This window comes from Osmerus mordax, chromosome 2 (genome assembly GCF_038355195.1).
Source record: "Osmerus mordax isolate fOsmMor3 chromosome 2, fOsmMor3.pri, whole genome shotgun sequence".
Classification (NCBI taxonomy): Eukaryota; Metazoa; Chordata; class Actinopteri; order Osmeriformes; family Osmeridae; genus Osmerus; species Osmerus mordax.
The window spans coordinates 19,437,716-19,454,654 of record NC_090051.1 but is presented as its reverse complement, the minus strand read 5'-3'; the positions used below and the strand labels follow the sequence as shown (position 1 = coordinate 19,454,654).

Here is a 16,939-nt window from a genome sequence, read left to right as displayed (position 1 = left end):
ATTCCCCTGTCACATAGTCTCTCCTCTTGGTTCCAGCTAGCATGCTAATCGGCAGGATATAGTTAAAGCTGAGCACAAAAAGGACAATTTTACCCCAGTAATCCAATGTTTGTGATTCATAAGGGCCCTGGAGACTATGAATGCCTTCGACACTTGGCTGTGCTTAATGCCTCACAGCTCCTGCAGACGTCTCAGTGCTCAGAAAGAAATGTCCCTGTCTTGATTTTCTGTTCTCAGCAATGGCACCTCACGGTACTCTCACCCCTTCGAGCTTTGAGATTACTTAAAAAATTGTCTCTGGTGTGTTGTTGTTTGGTTTGTTTAGAGGGACTGCTCAGTGTATGAGGTTTTTTGAAGACAGCCTGTTTGGATTGAAATCTGGAACAGGTTAATTGAGACCACCCTTCTGACTCATGCGTTTCAGTGTGTAGGGAGATGTATTCCGGGAATCTCAGGCATCAAAACAGTGTATTTGGTTCTTGTTGAATTAAATAAATTTTATTCAGTTGCAATATCTGTGAAGAATATAAGAAAAATGCGTACCAAAAGATATTAGTATTAATCTTAATCGTATTAATCTTATGGTATGCACAACATTGAAAGCCACCAGAGTTTCTTCTTTATACACAGGACATGCAAACAACAGCAGAGGGCTCCTACCATGAATAAATAAGGTACAAGCTTGGCATTTGGTTCATGAAAAGTTATATTAAAGGAAACTCAAAGTATGGAAAGGCATGTTTAATGCATGACACCCCCCATTCTGTAGTTTAAGAAAAGACCTTGCTAAAATTGAGACAGTGAGTATTGCAAGATTGCAGCTTGGCTCCTAAGAATGGTCCACAGACCAGAGGAAGTACAGCCTCCTCAAAACAAGATTTGCTGAATAATGCAGATGCGTTGCACAGTATGTGTGTTTCCTGTTGTTTACTTCTGTATTGAATCTTTTAAGCTTAAAAGCTTTGAAAAAAGTGTATTTTATAATGAATTGAATGCTTTTATTTGTGTGTGCCTACCGACCAAAGTGTTCATGGAGAAGTCACTGGACTGAACACATTTTTAACAACCCAAATGTTCATCAGCGTACAAGAAGGTCTCAATAGTCTTTTGTGTAATGTGGCTGCTTTTGAAACTAGAGGCATTATTTGGGGGACACTGTATACTGTACACCATAGATGTCAGGGTTGTTGAACCCATCTGGCATTTGGTTGAAGAGAGAGAGGTTTGAGGCACCCACTCAATGTTCCCTTTTCCAGAGCTTTGCATAGAAGCAGTGACTAGAACAAAGACGTACATGAGAATCTGAATCTAGGCTGGTGCCTTAGGGCTGATGTCATCACTGTAGTGGGTTTATCTCAGACGAAGCACGTTGAAGAAAAAAGGGTTTGAGAAGATCTCATATATTAAAGACATTAACGGTGGGTTATTATTTCATTGGTTGGAATGGGAACCCATGGTGTTTTAAACTGTGGTCAGCCTAAGTGCAGGCAGTAAGACGTGAATACGTGATCAAGGTTATTGTGTCTTGTCTTTCCTTATTTCTTGTAGTTTCTTACCCATAGCTGGAAGACTTGTGTGTGTGTGTGTGTGTGTGTGTGTGTGTGTGTGTGTGTGTGTGTGTGTGTGTGTGTGTGGGGATGTTATAACATTATTACTGGTGCAGTGCCCAGTCATTTCCTGGAACTGGTGCATCAGAGGTCCATGGCTCCAGAAGGAGGATATCTATTTGATGACGCACTGGTGCCCACTGGATAACAGGTAGACCCGGATCAGAGCCAGCAGGATTTCAACCACACTCTGACACTGTAAAACTCTTAAGATCTTTGCGGGTGGGTTGGTTCCGAGATGTAATTTTCTCTACCCATAAGAGATTAGCTACAGCACCAAGAAAACCATCCTTTACAGACACAGCTGAGAACTGCCTGCGGTAGTGCTGTTGCCCATGGCAACAATATCAGCACTTACAAAGACAAATACCGAAATGTAATATTCATCTGTTTTTGGAATAATAGCTAAAATTAAGGAAAGCTTCTGCCCAAAGGCACATCCAGTGTTCTTAGGATATCAGTAGCTAATGTTTTTGAATTTGTACAGAGTTTGGGTTTGCTCTGTTAATGATGCTATTAAATCCTTCTCAACTCATTCCTCACACGCCATGTAGGTGGTTCATACCGCTTCTCAGTTGGCAAGCAATGATATGCAGCCTTGATAGACCAAACAAACCTGTCAAATAGCCACATGCCAGAGGGACTGTGGCCAGATGGAGTTAACAGGCTAAAAGAGGTCAGATCAGCCATCCTACATTTCATACACAAAAACAACCATGAAGCAGACCATTAGTAAATTAACTTTCAGACTGAGTTCTTGCAATAGAAAAGCTCTCCGATTATCATCATTTGTCTCATTCTCTGTACTGCTCCCTCAGTCTGTAGTAGGCTCCTCCTTTACAGTCTTCCAAGATGAACAGGGACTCTTCCCATTGTTCCATATTCCATAACCTTCCATAGCCAGACACCATCATGTTAGTGTGGTTGGAAAGTATGCATTCAAATTCCCATCACTTGGACTAACTTTTTGGTCAGTGAAATGGACAACAGAGAGCAGCAGTTTGCTGTCATCCTGCCTGATCCCTTTCAGCACTGCCAGTCAGGACCGATCCAGAGGTCAGCACTGCTTCTGTCATGTCGGCTAAACTGAGGATTTTCATGCGTGCTACTGCATTTAAGGAAATCACTTTGCGTGTGTGTGAGTGTGCGCGCGCACGCGTGTGTGTGTGTAGGTGTTTGTGTATGAGAGACTGGCCAGGAAGGGAAAGACAATGTGTGTGTAGACTTTCTTTCACCCAACTTGTTTCTCACTCAACAAACTGAAATTGAGTGGTAGACCGTATAACTGTTATGCAACACATTCACTGAACAGCTGAACATATTTCCCACACATGGAACTATTATGCCACACATCTCTAAGCTGCTTCAGGGAAATGATATAGTGTTTACTGTAGTGTTTGTTGCAGTGCAGCTATTCAGGGAACTATTTCATTTATAAAGGCTTTTCTGTACTGTTTATGAGACCTAGTGTGATGTTAGATCCTTAATGGCAGACAGTCACTTAACCCTCAGTACTGGTAATGGGAGAAATGTTGGTGCCAGTGTCTGGATTTAGTTTCAGCTTCAGACCACACTCCTGCAGATTATGCCTGTGAATTATTCAGACAAAGCCGAGTGCCTGTGGGTTTGAATGCTCCCGCTAGGTGAAGTTTCTACCACATATAAAACTCAGTAGGAAGAAAAGACTCTTCATTAACAACCAATGAGTCTGCTGGATACTGCATCCTCAGGTAGTCGTGGGAGGGGAAAGATCAGGGAAAGAAAAACAGAACGAGACAAGAGAGAGCGTTGGAAGTGGCTGACTGTGACGAAGAAAGGATGAGATTGATTGTTCTATTTTTTATAATTCACTGAAAAGCGATATGCACTGGCACACAAATAAAAATTTCTTACATGGCCTACTTAATAGTTTTATGAACTGGAATAAGAACTGAAACAACACCCATTTGGAGACAAAGATAATGCTTTTTACCCTGCATGGGAATATACCACGATGGATGTGTGAAATTAAGTCCCTCTATTAAATGTGGTCAGGGTCGTGATCTCTGTGTTCCAGCTTGGATTATAAAGCGGCCTGAACTCCACTGACCTTCATTGCCATAGCAACAGAGACTTCGACCCTCCCAGGAGTCCCAGCGTTTCGTTGCTTATTATTCTCCCTCTGTTTCACTCCCAGGTGATTCTCTCTGCTCATGTATTATCTTATTATCTTCTCTAAAAAGACGGATTTACCTTTCCGGAGCAATTATTTCTAATATTGCAGTCTTTATTTTACACTCCTTTGGGTGGTTCCTTTTCACATTCAGTGAAAAATGTATGCATTTTAGAACTGGCTTACATTTAAAAAGATTAAGTGATTTCTATTGAAGTACTCTACGTATTCAGCACCCACCCTTCCATGGGGGAACTGTTATTTAACCGAGTCAACTTATTTAAGAGGAATCCAACCCCTCCTTCCTTATTTTCAACATTGTTAAACATAGAGCCAAACAGAAACTCTAAAATAGTAGTTTGTCTGAGTTTCCTGGTTACCTGTTCATGAATTGTGCAGCGTGAGTGACCCGGTTGGTGCTCCATTACTCAGTCCTACGTGACATTGCAGGCATCATTTATTAATGCCTGCCGAATGGGCTTGGTTTCAATGTCCACCAGTGGCTGAACTTCTGCAACTGATCCAGGGGCCATTATTCTACCACAGGCTTCAAGGCATGATGCACCTCCTGTGCACAGACAAAGGAAATCACAGATCAAAATATCTACCATTAGGCCATTAGAGGAGAGAGTGGCGGAAATAAAGAGAATGGATTTTGCACAACAATTTGTTGATTCAGAATGGTTTTTTGAAGGCACATCAACTGAATCTGTGAGTAGACTGCTCCATTTTGTACACGCTCTACGCACTGTGACAACAACTTCTAAAGGTGTTGCTGAAAGTTTTTGTTAGGATTGCAGATTACCCAAGAAGTGACTAAAGTGATGCCCATTATGAAGCACTCCAACAGCTGTAGAGATGTTACAATTCATTCATCATCCTCAGTCACGGCAACTTTGGAGAGATCATTTGACTTTACAAATTCAGCTGATTATTTTTCACTGAAATGATGATAACAGAACTTCAGTAGTGAAGGTAAAATGCTGACTAGGACATGTCTTACTGCTGTAATCATGTTGAAGTGACACTTGTTGAGTTTGTGGGCAATGCTTACCATTTTTCAAACGCACCTCTGCAATCCATCAAGAGGGACATGACTGAGATTAACTTGGCTCTGATCCTGTAGACCACATATACATCAGTCCAGTCAGGGATAGAGCTGTTTCTAAATATACAGCCAGGGGTGCTTGCTCTCTGCTAATGGACTGTTGGTCCAATAAATCCATACTCGTATGGAAACACTAATACCTTTCAAACACACCATTGTTGTCAGAGGCTTCTCTTTGAGGCCAAGTTATCTCTCTTTCATTCTATCTCTCTCTCTCTCTCTCTATCTGTTTCTCAATGGTACTGTATTCGACAACATGAATGCAGACATCCCAAGTCTCCCGGAAGGTCCGGGAGTCTCCCGCATTTCAATAGCGTCTCCCTGACGCCAGAAAATGCTGTACAATCTCCCGGAAATCGGGGATTTTGTATTTCGAGCGAGCGAGAGACAGTGTAATGGTCATTTCTGGTAGAGATAGAGTTGAGGGGGTACATCATGCGTCCGGATTGCGTTCAGGGGGGGTGGCGGGGGGGGGGGGGGGGTGAGGAGCTACCTCCCGGAAATGAGTCTCTGCAGGTTGGGATGTCTGTGAATGCTATTTTCAGCTGTCTTATGCTGTGACCAAATATGAATGCATGCAGATTTAATGCATCCAGCAGCACCGGTAAGTGCTTTTTTTATGAGGTTAAGTGAGCTGGCTCCACTATGGCTTCATTTCTGTTTTCTTTAGATGATGGAAGCATTAGTGGTGTTGTGTTTTGTTAGTTGATTTTTCCCTCCAAGCTCACAGACCTCACTGTTGGTGAGTCTGCAATGTGTTCATGCATAGTTCATGGTACTATATACTGTGTTGTGACTGTGCACACGCACATGTGCACGCACACACATTAAGCTTGGTGGTAACTGGGGGGAAATTAGGAAGGAAAAAGAGAGGCTTTGAATAATGGATGTGAAGATCCATGTTGCATGGCAGACAAGCCTTTGAAGTGACATAACTGACTGCTGCAGCTTCCATAGCGTCATTCATTCTACAGCCACAAAGAGTTAGAATACAGAGAGAGAGAGAGAGAAAGAGAGATAGACAGAGAGAGAGAAAGAGAGATAGAGTGCCTCGGAGGGAGACGGAAAGAAAGAGGTGGAGAGAGAGGGAGCGTGAGAAGAAGAAAGAGAGAGTGAATGAGGAAGGGAGAGAGAGAGGCAAGGGCTGGGGTAACAAGCTGTAGCATCACCCATTCACCATGTTTTGCCACATGTGACTTTGTGTTGCAAAGAAAAAGGAAACAGTAAAACTGGGGGAAAACTGAAGGCAAATTTGTTTCTTAGTTGCCTTACTCTGGATATACAGTAGAACACAGTGTATGAGGCAGACATGAGACATCCACTCATCCTAACCGTTGCATCACATGAGAACGTGTGATAACTTGTGTTTCAGTACGTACCGTGTTTGGAACGGTCATGTTCATATCTGTTGTCAGACAAACATTTTCTTTGATAGGACCATACCGTTTTTAATGAGGAATGCATATTTATTTTATGCTGGGTTTTAGCTGATTCTCCCAAGTCAATTACTTAGCATAAAACAGTGGGTCCATGACCACTCGTATTACTGGAAATGCTTCTCTCTAATCCCACTTAGTACTGCTAGTTTATGTACCCTTAGTATAGATAGTCCACATATTTAAATTTTAGGTATATGTTTATTGTATGCACCTTCCTGCCAAAGCAAATTCCAAACTTTCATGGCGAATAAATCCCATTCTGATTCTGATCTGATTCTGATTCTATGAGTCCTTTCAAGGCTGAAATTCTCCCTCTGTGCTCCTTTCCAGCCACCGGACCAAGTCTTCAGGCTGGCCTCCCCCCTCTGGGACCTGGAGTGCCTCCCAGGGACCCCCCAATGGATGGGACATGGGCTCCAATAGAGAGGGGCGAGACTGCTACATCAAGTAAGTAATATCTTTCTCTCACTCTCTCTCTCCTCCTCCTCCTCCTCCTCCCCCTCCCCCTCCTCCCCCTCCTCCTCCTCTTCCCCCTCCCCCTCCTCCTCCTCCTCCTCCTCCTCCTCCTCCTCTTCCCCCTCCCCCTCCTCCGCCTCTTCTTCCTCCTCCTCCTCCTCCTCCTCCTCCTCCTCCTCCTCCGCCTCTTCTTCCTCCTCCTCCTCCTCCTCCTCCTCCTCCTCCGCCTCCTCCTCCTCCGCCTCTTCTTCCTCCTCCTCCTCCTCCTCCTCCTCCTCCGCCTCTTCTTCCTCCTCCTCCTCCTCCTCCTCCTCCTCCGCCTCTTCTTCCTCCTCTTCCTCCTCCTCTTCCTCCTCTTCCTCCTCCTCCTATCCTCATCTTCTTCGTCCCCCAGATGTTTCACAATCTTTGGCAACCTGTGATTATTCCAGCCACGTCACAGCCTCTGCACTCCTCTGTCTCCATATGTGCATTCAGAATGCTGATTCTCTTTCTTCCACTGCTGCGCACACACACACACACACACACACTGCCCCTACTCTCTCTCCCTCTCACACACGCTCACAGAGACCCTAGTCAGACTCAGACACGAACCGGGCAGAGTGCTGAGAAGCGCGGAGGTAAAGCTTGTAATGAGTGTGGGAGAGTCCCTGCCGATACAGAATTCACCTGCGTAGGGTCTAGCTGGGATCTAACTGAGGGTGCATGTAGCTGCGAAGATGGAGGGGTGCAGTCTTATCAGCATAATCGATCCACAGGCAGTGGTGGATTTCTGAGAAGGACTACAGGTAAATATGCTCTCTCTCTTTCTCTCTTTCTCACTCTCGCTCTGTCTCTCAGTTTTTTTCTCGCTCTCTCTCTCGCACTCTCTCTCTCTATCTTTCCTCTGTCCCTCTCTCTTTTCTACATTTCCCTCTCAATTTCCTCTCGGTCCTTTGATGTGAGTGTGTTATTTTAGAGTTAGCGTAACAAGTGAGTGGATGTTACATCTCCTGTTCTCTGTAGGAGGATACGGATGTTGCCTCTCTCTTTCTCTCTCTGTTTCTGTTTTTGGTTCTTTCTCATAAACGATAAGAAGAGGAGCGAATTCAGACCGTGTCTAAAAATATTGCCCCCGCATCTGCATCTGTGCTTCAGCATATGCTGTACTCACACTGTCCTTTCCCTCTGTGTGCATAAGATTCTCTGTTCTTCCGTGTGGTTTCAACTCGATGGACTACTTTGGAGCATTAAACGACCGTGGCTGCACGTAATGCACAGATTCCTGCTGCCGGCTTTCACAGCACAGTCGCTGTCTTGTGGGCAACCATGTTTGTATTATGCATGGAGGGAGGAACTGCAGGAAACTTGTCACACGCGGGTTTGCGACTTGCATGGCGTGATGTCAGAGAGGTTACATAAGAGGAGAGGGGCACCCGAGGAGCTGGATGCCCGGCTGAGGCTGATCATGGAGGCTGGTCCAGCTCCAGCTCTGACTGCTCTGCCTTTAAACAGGACTCATAAATAATGTGGTGCCTGTGTGTGTCTGTCAGCAGCGATATGTCAGGAGGCTTCAAGGCCTTGGCATCTTCATGCCAAGTTGGGGTATTAACCACAGGTACTGTCTGAGTGAACATGGATTCATCCATAAATCATGTGTTATACCAGTTAATAAACTGTAACATACAACAAATATCATAATCAGTTTAAGGAGCTGTTGTGCAAAGACCGGTTGTCATTTCTGGTCATCTGGTCATCTGTAATTTCGTTAGATATTTCTTAAACATGAGAAGAGGAGTTTGCAGAGGTTGCCCTTTCCCCAAATATTTCTGTATCAAAAGAAAAACATTTAGCTATTTGTAGCAATTTATTATTCCAGCTCATCAGCTGAGCAGGGAATGGTTCTGCCAAACCAAAGATGTCAGATCCAATTCGATGATGTCATTGATGATATGTGTTGTTGTCACTGTCATTGTGACTACTTATGCCGTCATAAGTAGTCCCATGCCGTCAGTCCTGCTCATCTGGTGGGACCACAGTGTTTCTGAGAGCTGCGGGCTGGTTTGGGGCTGCATTAGCAGCTAATAGGGATGATTAGGGACCATTAGACGCAGGGCTGTCAGCACTTTGGGAGGGAGGCCATCTTTAGCAGGTGGCCGTGGTAGGAGATGAGACAGCATACTTCCTGGATGCACAGGGCCATATGGTTTACACTGCGCACAATCTGTCGCATTGCCATGTTAATGCAAAAAACAGTCGACTTACCCGACCCAAAGTGCATTTGTCTCCGTCACACATTTGATGTTACCTGATGCAATGCGCTATGACTGTAATCAGAAACCAAAGGAAATACGACCACACATCATGAGATGAGTAAGTGTGCCTCTAGGAGGAACAATGTGTTTTGTGGGTCATTGTATACTTGTCGAGAGATGTCAAGGCTATCCTGCTCCCTTCCCTGGCTCCTTGTGCCTTGAAAGATTAATTATGGGTTTTCACTGGCAAGGGGAACATGTGTCAGGAATGGCAGTGAATTACACACTGCCTGGGCATACAGGCCTGCCCACAGCTCTAATTAAACAGTGTGGCACCATGGGGAGCTGCCTCTGCCCCTGCCTTTACCTCGTTCTCTGCCTCGGTCTCTGCCCCTGCTGCTACCTTAGTCTCTGCCCCTGCCTCTACCTTGGTCTCTGTCTCTGCCCCTGCCTCTACATTGGTCTCTGCCTCTGCCCTTGCCTCTAACTCAGTCTCTGCCCCTGCCTTTACATTGGTCTCTGACACTGCCTCTGCCCCTGCCTCTAACTCAGTCTCTTTCCCTGCCTCTACCTCTGTCTCTGCCCCACCCCCTGCATTGACTGCTGCCATTCCTGTACCAGGCAAAAGAGTAGAACAATTATACAAATGAACAAAATAGGGAAAGGTATAACTTGGAATTACATTTTTTGGCTTCTTTTTCCCCCCATGGAGCATTGGTAATGGAATCCAGCTGCTTAATTGAAACAAACGGGCCCTGGGTGAAATGAGCATTGAGGCTGACCAGTGTTGATTTCCATTAGGGTATAAATTACAGGGTTGCCAAGGTTCAGCAGCATCATAAGTCAGTCTTGCCTGCTGCACCGTGTCTCTGGCTTGGAACAGGCCTAATCACCACCTTCCTACACTCTGTGAAAGAAGTCACAACCTTCTTGGCTCCTTCTCCTGTTCCTAATGAACCCCATGGATGAATTATAATACAATATGCATTCAAGTGAGCTTCTAATTAACTGTTAATTGGTCAAGTCTGTAGTACTGGTGTAATAAAATGTGTGAAAATGTGGATTGTTCTTCAAATATTTTTGGTGAAGCTGAATGTGTGGATCTGTTGCAGAAACATACAATGGTAGCTTGATTGTCATCGCCTACACATTCTATTTTGAGGCTTCTCACTAGTTGGTTACTTCAGACTAAATACTCCTTTTTCGCTTTCACTGTCTTAGACATGGAAAAACATCCTGTGATGCCATACCAATAAACAACATGACATTTACTACAGTAAATGTTTTAGTACTGTATAATGGCAGAATCTGGGCAAAAGCCACAGTTGTATTTTATATTCTGAAGGTTCAGTGTAATGCTTAGTACAGAATGTTATTGTGAATACCTTTTTATCACAATGTGGATATTGACTCGATGTAAAAGATGTACTACAAGATAGATGTGCGGACCAATATAATATAATGACTATAATCTCTCAGCTAATATGTTCATCTCTGTCTCTCTATCTTTCCCTCCCTCTGCTTCTTTCTCTCTCTCTCCCTCTCTGCCTCCCTTTCTCTTCCCCTCTCTCTACTTATTTCTCTCTCTCCCTCTCTACCTCCCTCTCTCTTCCCCTCTCTCTACTTCTTTCTCTCTCTCTCCCTCTCTGCGTCGCTCTCTCTTTCTCCTCTCATGTGAAGCCACGTGTCTCAGAGCAGTTCCCTGGAGGAGGTCCGTCTGGACTCTGACAGGTTTGTTCCTCCGGCCCCCCGGAAGGTGGAGATGAGACGGGACCCAGTGCTGGGCTTTGGCTTCGTAGCAGGCAGTGAGAAACCAGTGGTGGTCCGCTCAGTCACTCCAGGTAAAGCATGACAGAAGCTCCCAATGAACCTCATTATGTCATTACTCACCGTATCAACAAGCCCAAATGTACCAATGGGTACACAGGATAATGAAAGAGAGGTACTACGAGGTGAAAACAAACAACAGAGGCTGTATTGTAGTGATGCATCCAGATTTTTAAGAGGGCTAAATGAATGAGCCACCTTTTACCCCACAGTATGTACTGGAAAACAGCATATCCATAAAATCAAGAATTATAGCTTGATCTTGTACCATTAATCCCACTTAACCCCTCTCCCATGTGTGTGCTGGCAGGGGGCCCGTCTGAGGGGAGGCTGGTCCCAGGAGACGAGATCATTATGATTAACGACGAGGCTGTCGGCTCGGCCCCCAGAGAAAGGGTCATCGACCTCGTCAGGTATGGGGGAGCTCCCAGCCTCCGGCCCACAGTAGAAGACTGGAGGGGCCTTCAGTTGGTAGATTGGCTGTGCTGTAATTGTCCAGTGTCTGTTGTCATGGTGTTTTGTTGCTGCCTCCAAGCAAATGCCTGACATTCTGTATTTCCAAGGTGAATTCTTAAAAAAGAATTTATGGGTCGCAATAAATAACAGTATTTAGATATTTATTGACCTACTACCAATTTTCACCCATTAAGGACTGTGCTAACGTCCTTATAGTTGCATGTTTAATATAACGATGATAATTGAAAGTAAACATTCATACAGTAGGCCTAAAGGCTGTTGAGGCTTTGATTGCCCTATTTGTCTCTGAACTGTGTGAAGGATGACAATCTCATGGTAACAATGGCCCTTCTTGCCAACCTCTACACCATCCAGGTCATACAGCTGTACAGTCTGAGCCGGTAGCTTTTTTTTTTCTCGTCACAAGCCCTGTGAAATTGATGTGCTTGACTTGGTTGAGTGACCGCCTGAGAGGCCATCAGAGTCCTCATATGACCTGGGCTGCAGTTTTACAGTAGATTAGTGCTGTGAAATATGCCGATACGCAAGCCGGTTTGTCACAGCTCCTTCAGCCTCCACCAGGCTTTGTCTGCAGTGAAATACTATGCTTTTACAAAGATGAGGAAGAGCCGGCTGTGCCAGGCATGGCTGACACAGATTGGTTCTGGTTTTTTCTAGGCCGTATTTGTGGGTTCCTTCTAACAGCAATGAGCGGCCCTCCATTATGGAAGCTATGCTCCTCTGAAAACTGTCCTTGGTTATTTAACATCCTCTTCACGTCGATGTGACAATTGAGCTTTAAATATTTTATGAAGTTTTGTCAGTGAGTGTGTCTTAATGGTTATGTGTGTGTGTGTGTGTCCTGTCCTGTAGGAGCTGCAAGCAGTCCATCCTGTTGACAGTTGTTCAGCCGTATCCAGTAAGTCTCGCCATCTTCAAAGGTTTCATACACTACAAACGCTTCATAGTAACCCCAGAGGAAAACCCTTCAACTGGCTGCTTGTGTGTGGATCTGATTACGTTGTTGACTTTGTGATTGCAAGAAATGAATTATGGCCATATGTTTCTGCAAGCCCTGTAAGTAAGGGTAGAACTGTAGTATTACCCTGGCTAACTGAGAGAAACTACAGTACAAACACCAAACTTCTCATTTCAAGAACCTACTTCACTCATAAAACAATGCCATTAATTGCACCCATTTGGGGCAATTACTTCATAATATGTGCAATTGAGAGTAGTCATACCAATTACACCCTTTCATCATTAATTGACTTTAATCATGTTTCTCAGAATTATGTATGTGTGCCAGGGGGAATAGCCTGATGAGCTGTGATGGTATTCTGCTGGAACGGCCCTCATGGAGACATAGTTAGCAGAAAGAAGGGCTGCGTGTCATGTAAAACAACACAAGGGGTTTGGAGTCGCTCCTATAATCCAGCCTGGAATTGTTCTCATTTATCAGACATGGTCGTGACAAAGACAAATCCACCAGCGGGGTGTCCTTCCTCTCTTCGCTCGTCCCACTATGTCTTCAATCACATTAATACTTTCGATAAAAGTGTCTGCTAAATGACTAAATGTAATACAGGGTTGATGATTCTCATTCTAATGAGAATTGCTATGCTAAAGGGCAGAAAGGTGGCCTTGCAAGTTTTATAGGATGGCATTCATAAATGGACCACTGAGGACTCACTGACGTGTCTGAAGGGGAACTGCAGAACTGTTGCCAACTGTCTTTTCTTGTTATCCTCTCTGCTCTTAAAGTCACCCAAATCTGCGTTCATCAGTGCAGCTAAAAAGGCCAAGTTAAAGTCTAATCCAGTCAAAGTCCGCTTTGCTGAAGAGGTTATCATCAACGGCCAGGTCCCAGTAAGTAGAACAAGCAACACTCCATCTTAGACATTGGTTTCAGGTCATGCTAGATTCTGAGGCAATCAACGTTTAAGACCATTTGACCATTTTCCGTGCCGGAATAGGAATGAAATAATTTCAATACTATCATAGAGCTGTTTGTACTTAAGTCTCTTTTAAATCATTTCAGCAGTATGAGAATGTTCCCCTTGACTGGCCAAACACAATCTGTGACCCATGTAGGTGGATATTGAAAACAGTAACTGATAAGCTTCATTTTTCATCCCACTCAGGAAACTGTGAAGGACAATTCACTGCTTTTCATGCCAAATGTTCTCAAGGTGTATCTGGAGAACGGACAGACAAAGTCCTTTAAATTTGACAGTAACACGTCCATCAAGGTGGGTGCAAGTCCTGTATGGTACTAAAAACATCTCAAGAGCTATTATATATCAAGAAAACTAACTCTCCATAATTCATAGTAGTATATTGTCCACATATACAGTACCAGTCAAAAGTTTGGTTATGTAAGGTTCTGTTCATCAGAGTGGCATAAAGTAGCCTATTATCTTTATTTAATTATGACTCTATAATTGTCTAAAAGTGCATTCACAAAGCACTCGCACACTTTCACATCAACTTGAGTTTAATTAGCTGTGGTGGATACAGAAGTAGGCCACAGCATTTCCTCTGGTGTTGAGAAAAACCTTCTAAATGTGTACATTGCTGAAAGATTATAACAAGGTTGATGATTCCATCTTTTTCATTAGTTTGTGTGTGCAATTTTAGAATGTTTAGTTTCTGTCATTTAACTTGTCCACTGATTTAGCATGTGGATGGATTGCACATTTCTGCCTGCAATACTGCACCATATAATAATTATTGGTATTCACGTGGCAGGGCTTGCACATGAGGTCTGCACAGCATGTACTAGGCATGATTAATTAACAAGGAATGTGTCTTTTTAAAAGGATGTCATCTTGACTCTGCAAGAGAAGTTATCCATTAAGAGCATCGAGCACTTTTCTCTGATGCTGGAACACAGGTCTGAGGGCACGGCCAGCAAGCTTATGCTGCTACACGAACAGGAGATGCTAACTCAGGTGAGCTCCAAGAATCGCAAGCACCGATTCATAGAATATTGCCTCATCATTCAGTTAGTGTGAAGGCGCTGTATGAGGCTTGTGTTCACAGTAGAGCGTGCCAGATTAAATGAGAGCGGGAACAGAGGGTTGTGAAGTTGAACAGCATGCAGGCCCTCTTATTACATCACGGTGGGCTAGCGCTACACTGTAGGTGGTAATGATTCAGACTGTGTCAATGCACATTTTCTCACCTCCTAACCAATATTCAGGTAAATGGGGCTCATTATCATCCGCTATTGATCATAGCTGGTCCATGATTAAGATCATGTGTTTTAACCTTAGAGTGAAGCTGTTCTGAAGTGAACAACCTGAATATCTAGGGTCACGTTTGCACACGTCACCTTTACACAACCAAATCAGTTCAAGTTTTCAGTGAATTATTCATGCTAAGGTCTACTTAATAGCCTGCTATTGAGTCATCCCATGTACTTGTCTTGTGTCCCAGGTTACACAGAGACCGGGTTCACACAAGATGAAATGCTTTTTCCGCATAAGCTTCGTCCCAAAGGACCCAGTGGACCTGCTCAGGAGAGATGCTGTGGCGTTTGAATACCTCTATGTTCAGGTGATAACCAGCTGCCAGTACACCACAGAGTTATGTGCTCCCAAAGATGTGTTTTACTTGAATTACGTTTGCTTGATTTGCCTTCAATTTACCAAGTGAATCTCAACTGGGATCCCGTTTTTAGGAAACCCCTCTCGAAGACACATAACCGTAAAAACATTAGAAATGTTTACATTCGAAAACATCTTGGAATTAATGCGATTTCAATTCTTGTCAAAATACAAGTACAAAATACAAATACAAAATACTATTCAGACTTTCTCATTTGGAAATAGTTTTGAAATATAAATGGTGAAAAATAAAGAATAAAGGTACACTGTCAGGAGCTGGATTAATAACTGGAGTCAGCCCACTGACCCCCCTCCCCTTCATCTGCCCCTCCAGAGCTGTAACGATGTAGTGTTGGAGAGATTTGGCTCGGAGCTGAAATACGACACGGCTCTGCGTCTGGCTGCTCTGCAGATGTACATCCTCACCATCAACACCAAGCAGTCCCAGAAAGTCTCCCTCAAGTACATTGAGTGAGTAGATGGGATTTCACACTGCTCCTTCGCAGTCCAGGTCGAGACAGGTTTGATTTGATGGCTCCTAGCTGCTGTAGTTTACACCATCAGGCATCAGGCAGCTGAATCTCCTCCTTTGTCAGGTCCTTCTACTCTGGCTTGGCTGAGGGCTTCATGGAGGAGTGGGTGTTCTTCCTTCTTACTGGGGCCATGTAGACCTCACAGTTTATTTCTTTGATTAACTGTCAGTGGGGTGATTAGTCCATAGATGAATACAGAACAGCTGCTGAGCATTTGTTTAGATTCTGATGATTGTATCATTAATACCGTAATTAATATAGATATTGATTTTCTTGACTCCCCGTCCGGTAATCAATGCACATGCTACGTAGGAGGTAATACATTTTATAATGATCAGGAATGATGACTCATGGCCACTGGTCTCTGTATAGATTTACGGAAGGTTTACATTTACATTACATTTACATTTAGTCATTTAGCAGATGCTCTTATCCAGGGCGACTTACAGTAAGTACAGGGACATTCCCCCCGAGGCAAGTAGGGTGAAGTGCCTTTCCCAAGGGCACAACGTAATTTCGCATGGCCGGGAATTGAACTGGCAACCTTCAGATTACTAGCCCGATTCCCTAACCACTCAGCCATCTGACTCTTCTGAGGTCTTCTTTTGGTACTTGAGTACTTGAGTATTTTGCCTTATGTGTCTCCAGGAAGGAGTGGGGTCTGGCTTTGTTCCTGCCTCCTGCAGTGCTGTCCAGCATGAAGGAGAAGAACATCAAGAAAGCACTCACACACATTCTGAAAACCAACCAGAACTTGGTGCCTCCTGGTAAAAAGGTACAGTGGATTCTTCTCTTGTTCTACCACCCTTTAACCAGTGAATTGTTGTGGGATATGCTGCCCCCTAGCTGAGGACCAACCTGCTTTTAAAAGACACCTTTGTTCAGCAATGTCATGATTTGTTACATTGTCCCAAAACAGTTAGTAATACATAAAATATTCTATCAGGATTACACAGTAAACAATGTTACTCTTGCTATCCCCTGTGTCACATTTCATGTAATGTCAGTGTATTTCCTCCCCCAGTTGACAGCATTGCAGGCAAAAGTGCACTATCTGAAGTATCTCAGTGACTTGAGACTGTATGGAGGCCGGGTGTTTAAATCCGTTCTACTGGTAAGTCAATTCTATGACTTACTACAAATCAATAATGACAGTAAATCTGGCCAGAATTGACTCATTCACACACCAATGAGAGACTTTTTTTGTTCTCCTAAAATGGCTCCCTGTGCTCTGCCACTGCAGCAAGGTGAGAAACACACCGAGGTGACCCTGCTGGTCGGGCCCAGGTATGGCATCAGCCATGTCATCAACACCAAGACCAACCTGGTGGCACTGCTGGCAGACTTCAGCCACGTCAACCGGATCGAGATGTACACCGAGGACGAGAAGAACGTCCGGGTGGAGCTCCACGTTCTGGATGTGAAGGTCAGAACGCCCAGCCCAGTCACAAGATTTGTATGCAGTGGCTGTTGATTGTTTGGCAGATGTATTTAGTATGTGTAGAAGACGATCACT

At 44.1% G+C, this 16,939-nt stretch overlaps 1 protein-coding gene across 1 annotated transcript in view; it reads left to right on the top strand.

Moving 5' to 3' along the window:
• frmpd4 (FERM and PDZ domain containing 4) overlaps window positions 1–16,939 on the top strand; it is a 35,185-nt gene that overhangs the window by 13,325 nt on the left and 4,921 nt on the right. Inside the window, exons 3-14 of the mRNA XM_067255529.1 lie at window positions 6,637–6,753; window positions 10,677–10,837; window positions 11,134–11,236; window positions 12,153–12,198; window positions 13,044–13,148; window positions 13,424–13,531; window positions 14,102–14,233; window positions 14,721–14,840; window positions 15,225–15,361; window positions 16,072–16,198; window positions 16,448–16,537; window positions 16,667–16,849. Of these exons, the coding sequence (XP_067111630.1) occupies window positions 6,637–6,753; window positions 10,677–10,837; window positions 11,134–11,236; window positions 12,153–12,198; window positions 13,044–13,148; window positions 13,424–13,531; window positions 14,102–14,233; window positions 14,721–14,840; window positions 15,225–15,361; window positions 16,072–16,198; window positions 16,448–16,537; window positions 16,667–16,849 (1,429 nt within the window). The remainder of the gene's footprint in view (window positions 1–6,636; window positions 6,754–10,676; window positions 10,838–11,133; window positions 11,237–12,152; window positions 12,199–13,043; window positions 13,149–13,423; window positions 13,532–14,101; window positions 14,234–14,720; window positions 14,841–15,224; window positions 15,362–16,071; window positions 16,199–16,447; window positions 16,538–16,666; window positions 16,850–16,939) is intronic.